Source organism: Haemaphysalis longicornis, unplaced genomic scaffold (assembly GCF_048455015.1).
Source record: "Haemaphysalis longicornis isolate Haplotype H1 unplaced genomic scaffold, Haemaphysalis longicornis Haplotype H1 scaffold_9, whole genome shotgun sequence".
NCBI classification, from domain to species: domain Eukaryota; kingdom Metazoa; phylum Arthropoda; class Arachnida; order Ixodida; family Ixodidae; genus Haemaphysalis; species Haemaphysalis longicornis.
This window is the reverse complement of record NW_027526460.1, coordinates 72,021,141-72,032,521: the sequence shown is the minus strand read 5'-3', so window position 1 is coordinate 72,032,521 and position 11,381 is coordinate 72,021,141. Positions and strand designations below refer to the sequence as shown.

The 11,381-nt window shown below is 45.4% G+C and overlaps 1 protein-coding gene across 2 annotated transcripts in view; it reads left to right on the top strand.

The window, feature by feature from the left end:
• The first annotated feature begins 1,300 nt into the window (after nucleotides 1-1,300).
• LOC144153807 (putative acetylcholine receptor chaperone) overlaps nucleotides 1,301-11,381 on the top strand; it is a 72,020-nt gene continuing 61,939 nt past the window's right edge. Inside the window, exons 1-2 of one of the 2 annotated variants that reach the window (XM_077685535.1) lie at nucleotides 1,301-1,562; nucleotides 6,438-6,573. In XM_077685535.1, coding sequence (XP_077541661.1) covers nucleotides 1,452-1,562; nucleotides 6,438-6,573 — 247 coding nt within the window. In that variant the 5' untranslated portion in view covers nucleotides 1,301-1,451. The remainder of the gene's footprint in view (nucleotides 1,563-6,437; nucleotides 6,574-11,381) is intronic. The other variant, XM_077685534.1, reaches the window with a different exon arrangement.

Here is an 11,381-nt window from a genome sequence, read left to right as displayed (position 1 = left end):
TTTGCTGAAAAATTCTGAACTCCTCCTGTGGCCACCGTTCGGCTTGCGGGGTCTGGCGTGTGGGACACTGATTAAGAAGCGGAATAACGTTATCGCTTCTCGGCCTTTTATCTTCTTTCATTTTGGCACTAATTCTTCTCTTTGCGTGCCGTCAAAACTGCACCACTCGCCGTAACAAGCGATAAAGCAAGCCACCCCACGACGCGTTTCCAAAACCGTTTTTGTACCAGTTGTATCGAGCCTCCGACAAGTGGTGACACGAGTCCCGCCAGAACGCGGCGAGGCAAAGCTACGGTAAAGCTGCGGTGCAGGTGCGCGCTGTGACGTCATTGCTCGACGAGGTTTTCCTGCGCACGCTCGCCGGCCCAACCACCAGCTTAAATAGCATCGCTGTTAATAACAAACAAGACACTTCCGGATGTTGTGAGCGTAGGCTGCATGACGTTCGAAGTGTTTTGCTTATTATTTTTTTATATATAAAATGGCTCATCATCGTATGGAGAGCAGACTTCGAAGCCGCATGAGGCTGACTTGCAGCTTGCAAGAAAAAAAATAATTAACGGTAGGAGGAGGAATACCTCAGCTGGACGGGCGTTCGCTCCCAACAAGCGTCAATTTCGGCGCTGTCATTAATGCTGCTCCACGGTAGGAGAAAATGCGCTCTGCTTCGACGAAAGGTCCAGATTACACTATGCAACCCCCCCCCCCCCTCTCCGCCGCCCAAAAAAACAACAACACAAAAATCTGAACTCTTCGGAGGGGAAAAGCTGCGTCGCCAACGCCAACCAATGATGTTTGTAAATAATTGGAGAAATTTTGGTCATCGCACCGGGATGATTACCTTTGTGCGCATGCCGCAGTTCAAGGCGTCGTCTGCTATCCAATGGCGCCCAAGAGTCATTTTCGTTAGCCTTTTCGTTATTAACTTACCTTAGTTTTTTTTTTTTGCATTGTACGTTTGTTATCATGCTTGCGCTTCAATTTTTATGGCCGTTCTAGTTATTATAACTTCAGTCGCCACCTATGTTATTCCCAGCGAATTTTTGCGATTTCGCACTTGCTCACCCGCATAAAAAGATTCCAAACCGAAAGTGGAACATTAATCCAGATCGGAAGAGGGCACAAACGCATTTTTTTACTAACATTGAAATATGAATATTTCTGCCTGATAAAAAGTTTTAAAATAGTTATTTTGTTACTAAATGGTAAATAACAAGAAGCGACCAAGAGCCACGCTAGCTACGCTAGCTACACAAGCGCTCAAGGCATTCTGCGGGATTCCTAACGTGTCTCCGATTGGAACCATTGGAACTTCTTAATTTGGTGTTTTTTATGGATTACAGCGTTGTGCATGGCACTGAGTAGTGCATGCGGTGAGGCTCATGTTTATGCGGTAGCGCTAGCGTTGGCTCCAAGGCTTCGCCAGAACTTGTAGTGAAACCGGCCTCGCCATGAAATCCATCGTGCTCACCACTCTGTCGGTGTTCTTGGGCCTCTTCTTCATCTTCGTCGGCTCGATGAAAGTGACGCCGAACATCAACCGGGAAATGCATCGGGAGATCGTACGTGACGGATGCACCGTCCGCGCGGACGGAAAACCGTTTGATTTCGGTTTAACTGTGATAGCTAACGCTGCTGATTCTGCGGCATTTGATGATCCGTTTTGTTGCTGTTTGCATTGTAACTCTCTAAGCGCTCTTATTGACGAATAAGTCCGAGTACGTGGTACTTTCGTATGGAATCGAACGGGAGTGTTCGCGTATTTGCTCTGTTCGCGGTGACTTTTCGATCGGGTAATTAGACGATAAAAAGCAGCGCTTGATCCATTAAAAAAAAATGCGCCCTTCATAGTCGGCAGCCCTTCACGCAATCTGCGAAGTAATGCAGCGACATAACGTTTGCTAGAGGGACTACAATAGCATCGAAAAATTTTCTGCTATACCTTGCTTCTAATCCCCCTACGCCGCTATGACAAGAAAACAGTGCGTAATACGAATGTTCTAACTGATGAGGTACACTTCGTGCAAAGTGCAGTTAATCGCGCGGCCAGATACCCAGAAATTCGCTTTCAAAAATGAGCGTAATGATCGTGATCACTGAATGATCTCTACGAGTTCTCCGATCGCAAATTTAAGGGATACGTGTGCAGGGAAGTGTTGCTTCTTAGTGAGTTGTTCTGAACGTTGTATAAGGCCCTTTCTAGGCCGCAATGCGAAGTTCCCGAATAATCGGCGGCGTGTTCAGCAAATTCCAGGAAAACACTCTCACGCATACCTCTATTGCTCGGCAGACCAGCTTTAAAATATCTGCGTGGAGATATGTGCACCAATGCATAGGTGCACTGTTTATGTTCTAAGCTGTGTGCAGGAGCAAGCTTCTCATGACTTTCACGAACCATAGTCGAAGTTTCTATACACTTGATTAATTGGGCATGGAGCGATATAGTAAACATTGACCACGTAGAGGGTAGTGGCATCGAGAAGCGACGCACTTTTGGGCTAAAACGAGAAGGTTCTGCCATTCCGATAATCACCAGCATTCCCCAAGTGTTCTACATTCTCTCCTTCTGCCAGACCTACCTAGAGAGAGAGAGAGAGTGATCTTTAATGAAGTCTGGCGATGTTAGCTGGGCTAAAATGCCTAACTTGCTACGCCAGTTGATGATGTGATGAAGATGATGGCGATGATGTTCAAGAAGTTGGTGCGTACAGATACGGCGAGTTATTCACAGCGACTGGTCTAGACCTGTGTGTTGCAGGTACTCTATCAGAGCTTTGGTAGCCCGTAAAGCACGTTTGGGACAAGCCCATGGTCCTAAAACGTCCTTTAGCTGCATGTCCATGGAAAGCGGCAGTCCCAGAGTCACTGAGACCTACCTACAGTACGATGTTGCATACAGTGTGCTTCCTGCCTCTTCAAGCGAAAAGGCAACGAAGAGGCATTTCGACTTGGATAGTGAGAAGGTTTGAGCTGATCATGATTCCACAATGCCTCTTTGCCAGAATGAAAGGGATGTTCAGCACATCTTGACCGCAACGGTCACGCTGACTATGACAGCTCAGACCAGAGCACTTCGGATAGGTTAGATGGGCTGCTTGCTGATGAGGCAGCATTGCATCTTGGCTGTGAGCACTTGCTGAAGCCTTCTTTTCAGCCACTTATTTAAATCGGCCCTTAACTGATGGTGGCACACATGCGAACCCCCATTGGGCGTTGGTGATCATTGGAATGGCAGAGGGTTTCCTTTTGGTTGTTGCAGGCATCATGATATTGCGCCAACACAGTCCCAGAAGGGGTCTGATCATTCGAAGCATGTTGCAAGCTGAATTAAGCTGCTACAGCTTAAGAGACCCTTGTAAGGGAGGCACAGCCAATATGCACCCTATGAGGCCATTATTGTACCAACTTTGTCACCAAAAAAAGTGAGCGGAGCCACACGCTTAATAAATGCTGGAGGCCATACGAGGAATGCAATTTGGAACAACGGAGTGCGTGGCTTTCAGTACACTCCGTGCAACCTGGTGACGGGCTACGTGTGCGCAGTTGGAACAAGTTACGAGAGTTTGTGTCCTAACTTTATATGGAAAGACCATCATTCGGAGTGTGAGCATTTTTGGTTGTCTTCCCGCCGTATTCGGCACCTGCTCATGTGAGCGTTATCTAATTTAGTTGCCGCACTGTGTGAAAATGGCGCACGCAGCTGTATGTTTGTTTTATGCTGAGCGCTCAACAGACGATGGAAAGAAGATGGTCTTTCCATACCAAGGTTTCTGATGAACTCTCATAGATTGTTGCTACTGTGCACACGTGGCTGAAAGCCATGCTGAAAGTCATGCGCTCCGGTGTTCGTATTTCAATGCATCACGGTAGCTCCCCTCTGTTCTCTTGTTGAAAGAAAATCCTTAGAGCCAGTCTTCCCAATTGCATTCCTAATATGGCCGCCAGCATTCATTGAACCACACACTCCGTTGTTCGCATTTCAAAGTATCGCGGGAGTACATTTTCCTGCCAAAGAAAATACAGTAGAGTTATCTTATCTATTTCGAGTGGTATTAGACCTTGGTGAGATTAATATGTGAGAATAGTCAGCTTTGGCATGTCCTGTGACTAGTCTCTTGCAGCGAATCAAGAGATTAATATCTGACTGCATGAATCTCTCTTGAGCTCTTCTGGCTGAGCTCAAGAGAGGCTGTGTCTTAAGACTTGGTTCTTTCAAATTACTGCTTTTGCTTGGTTTACCGTGCAAGGATGTCTCATCACACATCCTGCATCATAGTTCTCTACAATTACTGAGGAATGAGTGCAACTAGTGTCTGTGTGACCTATGAAAGGGCACTCACGTGTTATGGGCACTCACGCATTGTCTGGGCTCAAAGTGTTTCTCTAGTGGCGCAAAATGCCTGTTCTCCGTATACGTTAATCACAAAGAAGGTGCACCGGTTGCAACATCCTGTCGTATAGGTGACAGCTGTGCCCTTCTTAGAGCCCAGCTAAATATAAAAGGGACGCTTTAGGGAAAACAAAGTGAAGTCTCCAATCCTTCAATGTTCTACGCTATCTAATGTGCCCGCAACAACATTTTAAGAATAGTGGTGCTCGCCAACTCGCTTTTCAAAAAATATTTCATCTAGGATTTGTTGAGGCAAACAATTTGAGTAATTTCAGGCTGTCTCCCAAATGGAAGACTCCCACTGCTATTCGTTTTACTGGAACAATGGATTGGCATTGCTATAATGTTGTTGCCACGTCTACTAATTCCAAAGCATCAGTAGAAGCCCTGGAGGCATCTTCTTGCAGTACCACAACTAGATTCTTCGCTTGTGTGAGTGATTGTTTGAGATGCCTACATTTGTTCTTCGGTGGCACGTGAATTCAAACTTGTTCAGTGGGATTCATGCACAGGCATAGAAAGTGTGCTGTCAACACGACAAAGCAGCTCTTGTCATATCGAACCCGCCGCGGTGGCTCAGTGGCTAAGGCGTTGCGCTGCTGAGCACGAGGTCGCGGGTTCGATTCCCAGCCGCGGCGGCCGCTTTTCTGATGGAGGCGAAAAGCAAAAACGCCCGTGTGTACGAGATTTCGGCGCACGTTAAAGATCCCCAGGTGGTCAAAATTAATCCGGAGCCCTCCACTACGGCGCGCCTCATCGCCTGCGTTGCGTCGGCGCGTTAAACCCTACAATCATCATCATCTTGTCATATCGAAGGTCTGTAGCAGCGTGGCAAAAGCCTGACAATTGGTTTAGGCCATCCAGATGCCTTAACGGTTTCCGAAATCTTATGCACGCATGAATTTCTGTATCAACTGTCCATAAAAAAAAACAAAAAAACACTCATTGCTGGGGATTGAACTCGTGACCTTGCATGTGGCCGCTTGACTCTGTAGTCACTGCACCATCATGGCAGATATGTTCATGTTAGGGATTACAATAGTGAATTTTTTGCCCATGTGTGTAGTTTTTAATAAGCAGTATCACCATTGCGGAAAGTCTATGTTAGGTGTCTGCCAAATCCTAGGCTGCACAGGTAATGGTGGCAATCTACACTGGTGGGCTGTGCAGCTTCTGGTGTATCCAAAACCACAGTTGTCACAGTGTGCCTGGTGTTAGTTATATCAGATATCTGTCAGCTCACTTCATGTGGTCAACCGTTCTGACCGGGACTCAGTCCTGAATAACAGAAGACGTCGATGCTCTTCTCTCGTTCTTTTCCCATTGCCAACTTTTATGGAATGAACGAAAATCGTACAACCGCAAGTGAAAAGCCCTGTAAATGCTTTGGAATTTAAAATAGGAACACTCAAAGTGAAAGTGGAAGCAAATGTGGCCACATTATTGAGTGGGCTGATGTCAGCTGTGGGCTATCTAGCATTGCATCATGGTTGATGAGTAGTGTGTCGAAGCGCTCACACCGTCATTATATCATGTGTGTGCTCATTAAGGGCTCCGTGAAGACAAAAAAGAACTTTGTTCAATTTGAAAAACTAGCCTTTGGTGACTCACTCAACTCTATCCCAGCCATGGAAGACATTTCTTTAAAAAAAAAAAAATCCCAGCCATGGAAGGCGTTCCTCAACAAACAAATAAAAAAACGGAAGAAATATTTCGAAGGTTTTAAATTTGCCCGTGCAGTAATGTATTGTGTTGTAATGTAATAAGTGCTGTAATAAGTGATGTAATAAGTGTGATAATGTGATGTAATAATGTAATAAGTGATGTAATAAGTGCCAGCACTTTCCACGGCTTTGTTTTCTTTAGTGCCTAGATTATTCATTTAGAGTTGGTGATAAAATCGGTGTCATTGTTATTGGCACGAGGGAGTCTTTCTGTTCTGTCTTCATGGTTCCTTTAAGGAAGTGGCAAATTTGTGAGTCCACGCAGAATCTAGACTGACTGTGATCGTAACCGTTGTTCTCCCCATGCTGTGTTGTTCTTCCAGAGGCGGAACTTTGTGCAGTACTCCAAGGTGTTTCCCCTGAGCAAGCTGCTCAACTTCAAGATGAACCCCAAGCTGTACCGGCTCTTCATTGGCTGGTCCGAGGTGGTCTGCGGCACCATCCTGGTCCTGGTACCAGGTGAGTTCCACTGGCGAGCTGTCAGTGCTCCTCTGACCAACCACAGCGGTGCTGTGAAAGGAACCTTGTTGAGACCATGGAACACACTTATATTATTAAATCGTATGGATGGCCAGTGCAAGAGTGTGCAGTTGGCTCCACCGACGACAGCTCCCATCAGCAATCCTGATTTTTGAAAGGTTATTGGGGTAATGATAAATTTTTGAAAGGTTATTGGGGTAATGATAAAACCTAGAAAATGAAGGTTTGTAAGTTGCACAGTTTACCATTAGAACGTGAAGTGCAGAGTCCTAATAATTTCATTTCACTAAGCGGTGTGTTCGCCAAGCAGTGTGTATACCGTATTTACTCACATAATGAAAAAACTTTTTTTCCGTAAAATGGAAGCAAATGCTGGGGGTGCGTTTATTGTGCGGGGTAATTTCCCAGAAACTTTTTTTGGGTGACGAAAGATGGCAGCCGTGAAACAAAATAATGCATTAGATAACCTACCTTTCGCAGGAAATATACGCGTAAAGAATTGACAAACAGACCGGGGTTATGTTGAAATATATTCGTGTTCGTTTGTCAAGGCTTCACTTCATCAATTCTGAAATGTCTACTGCCAAAACAGTTTCCTGTCTCAACTACGTACTCCACAGCCTTTAACTTAAAAATGGCCGTGCAACCGACATTTCAGCCCACCCCGGACTGGAAAGTGGAGGACAACCAAGAAAGCAAGCAAGTAACAAAGCTATCACGAAAAAAGTAGGGCTGAGGCCACACTGAGATGCTCAGTGGAATGTGCCGACTAAGCGTTTTTGTGGTAGGCTCTCCCACGACGCCGCGCTGGAGTGTTTGTTCTTTTTTATGCCGACAGATGGCTCTAGGTGGGATTCGCGATGATCATCACTGGCAGAAAGTTAAGTGGGAAAGCTACAGTACCGCAGTTTGTGAGACTGCGGGGTTGGAAAGTTGGGGGTGCGTTTATTACGCGGGGGGAAAAAAAGAAACCTAATTTGGACGACTAAAGTTGGGGGTGCGTTCATTACGTGTGTGCGTTCGTTGCGTGAGTAAATACGGTATAGCAGACGATAACCAGCATAATTGGTCAGCACTTGTTTTCCAAATTATCGAGATGTGGAGATATTACTAAAAGATTTATGCCTATTTCTTGCTCGTGACTACGCATTAATTCACTTCTTTGGTAGGTTACAGATCATATCCTTAGTTCAGGCAGTCCAGAAGTGGCCTGTCTTGGGTCCTTGAAGAATTGCGGTGAAAATGATAGACAGCAGAATTGCTTATACACTCCCTTATAGTTCATGCTGCACGTTCTATGGCTCACCCCTTCAGTGTTTACCACTTACAAACCCTTGCAATGTTTTTAGCCACTGCGGCTTGGCAATGTGTAGTGGGCTAAGTAAACTCTTTATTGCTCTCACAATACTGGCGTGCACGAGCAGCTCAAACAGTTTATATGGCCGAACCTACCACGTGACAGGGACCTGCAGCCGGAACAGGTGTGCTTCTTTTTTGCTGCGTCAGCATTCTTGTGCACGGACACTTTTAGAGGAGTACTGACACGAAATTTTTGTGTTACGGGTTTTTTTTTTTTTTTTTCGTGCCTATGAGCCCACTAATCATAGAATGACACATTAGATCATCGAATGCAGCCTATATAATTACTTACAGCTCTATTTATTCGTGTCAGTTTCGTTTTCAGTGATGCAAGCACCGAGGCAGCTGCCATGACAGGAAAGCGCATTTGACGTCACTGCTCTCGTCGCACCACAGGCGATGCCGCTCTGGGCATGCGTGCGCACGCCAGGCCAGCCCAATTGGCTGTAGTTGCACGTGACATCAGTCCCAAAAACTGTGGCTTGATGTACAAGGTGAAAAAGCATGCGGCAACATCACCGCGGCCGCCTCGATACGTCACGGGAGCCCTGATGTCGATCGTTTGGGTCGAAGCGCAGATGACGTCATGAGCTTGCTCGATGGCGTGGATGAGCTTTCTCGTGTGCGCAAGGATTAAAATTGGTTTAAAATATGTTCTGCTGAACGGTTATGGTTTAAACTTCCGAGGGGGTATCTCCATATACAAAGGAAGCTGTTCACTTAATAATCCGAGCATTGAAATTTCGTGTCACTACTCCTTTAAACGGGTCGGGAAGGGAAAATGCACTTTCCTTTTCTCGATTTAGTTCCTAATAAACAACCTTCTAAGAACATAAATACATAATAGTTTTATAATTCGTAGTGTCTGTAATTTCGGAGACACCCTTGAAATGCTTGTTTTGAGGTGCATCACAAGTGACCATGCGAAATTGTCGGTCGGCAGCACAACTAGCACTGATGTCATTTTACAAACATTCGAGCGTTAAAAACGCTCTTTGTGAAGGTTATTTTGTAAAGCTGTACACTTGATGTTTTAAAAATGATGCAGCCTTTATTGGTTACCATAAACAGTTTTCTGTCCAAGTGACCGGCAGCACGACTGCATCAGTTGTCTGGCAACCATTGTAGCACAACTCTTACCTACTGGCTGCTTTCACAATTTGTACTGGAGTTTTTGTGCTGAAGTTCACATTGTTTTGCGAAATTCTCTTCGGAATCTTACCTTTCTTATATCAAACCGCAGAAACCCACTCGAGTCAGGAAAAAAAAAAAAAAAAAAAAAAGTTGCCGGACACTATTCACTTGGTCAAAGACGTATAGAGCGCAGGGAGGTGATAACTGTGGTATAAAAGTCACTCTGTTTGTAGCCCAGCACTCCGGTTTATTTTTGTAAATTTTTGTCTACCCAGACCTTTAACTGCCAACTGAGTGTTGGAGTGCTTCTACAGGGAGCTGTAGGGGAGCACATCAAATTGGCAAAACAACATTGACAGCATTGTTTATTGCAGGAAAGCAACTGAACTGCGGGGTGGCGGGACTCCGCGACACTCCGTATCAGTCTTTCTCACTCCTTATTAGGCGTGAAGCCCCTTAGGGGCTGGGGCTGTTGGCGTCTCCTGCCATTGTCATAATCATCATCTTATGTAGTCACGGTACTGAAACACCCGGGAAACTCCTTTATGCCTCGCGCTGGAACATAACGTGTACTAAACAAACACCAGGACACTCGTTTACGCCTTGCGCAAAGGAGCTTTTGCTTTTCTGACGGAGGCGAAAAGCAAAAACGCCCATGTGTACGAGATTTCGGCGCACGTTAAAGATCCCCAGGTGGTCAAAATTAATCCGGAGCCCTCCACTACAGCGCTCCTCATCGCCTGCGTTGCGTCGGCGCATTAAACCCTACAATCAATCAATCACTCACTTTTTCAGGGGGGGCTAAGGCCTTGTTTTAATGGCATCTTACAGACATCATGTGGCAGTCATTGACCCAAGTGGAGAGCAGTCCATGCGAGACAGTGGTCACAAGATTTTGAAATTAAGGGTTTAAGCTTTGCGTTATTCTTTGAATGTGCCCTGATTCGAGCAGCAGTCTTTGCGTCCAAATGGTTTCGTTTTCAAGGATGGTCATTCTGGTGAAGTAGGTAAGCTTTGTGGTTGAATGTCTGGACTAATGTTTTGCACTCTAGGTTTTCAGATTTTGGGTCTACATCACAGAAAATTGGCCGAGTTCGGTGAAGGCAAGGAGCTCTTTGTTTAGTCTCCAGAAATGGCTCTTGAGCTGCCTTAGTGATTCTGACATTTTTTTGTTTCTCCTAAAGAGGGGGAACTCTCTTAGAAAAAGAAGAGAGGAACCCTTTTCTCCAAGAGTTCCCTTCACACAAAATCTCACATCCAACTCTGCCTGATGTTTTCTCATTTGCTGTGTAGTCGTTAGTGGCATAAAATAAGCTTTCCTAGCATACACCAAGGCTTACATCATTTAGTGCATGCTACACACCTCTTCTCTGTGGAAAATCAAAGCCAGTGCCTCTTTGGTGTCCTGCACTTAAGAACTGATATACATGTTTTTGAGGGGGCTGGTTGAAGTCTCCTAATATTTCATCATTTTTGTTCTGCTTGCTGATTGACGTGTGAAATGAAGGCTGTTGGGTATCCATTCTCACGAAGAATCCACTTGTGCGAACCTTAGCTCAGTGCTGAAGGAGCCAGAATCTGCTTTCAGCACTGTTAATTTAAATGTTTTCTCAGACACTTGGTGTCATACTTAAAACCCACACAGTTTCACCTGGTTTTCACAGTGGGTCATAAATTTATATCCTCCCGAACTGAAAACCGGAACTTAACCAGAATAAAGTGAAGCCACCTAAACCCAAATTGAAATGGATTTTTTTTTTTTTTTTTGGACAACCTGGTTACAAAAGCCATGCGGAAATGGCACAAATTCCAAGTCTAGGTTCTTTTCAGGCGACAGTTTTCTTAGTAGTACCGATGGCATTCTGTCAGAAAACTAATGCACTTCCCCATAGATGGGTTGGTTGACCGCAAAGCTAGCTGCTGTGATAAGATCTCCGGGCATACGGCGCGTGCGTGAAAGCGGGCTTCCATTGTGTCAAAGCAGTTCCTTGAAAATAGCAAAAAAGGGGTGCAGTTCTAGAAAAGAGGAGGAGGAGGAAAAAACTTTATTCGAACGCAACATTAAGCATCGAGAATGTCCCGGACCAGGTTCACCAACGCCGACTGGTCCGTGAGCTGGTCCGAGGCTAGCCAAGTCTGCCACGTTGAAGGAGGAGGGTGGGGAAAATGTGGGGATTGAATTGCAATGGGGCAGGAGAAAATGAAGTGTTCTAAATTAGCGTATGGTTCAAGACAATTGGGACATGCTGGTGAGTGTCGGATACGGTAGAGGAAGGAACGAGCAGGTGTAAGGA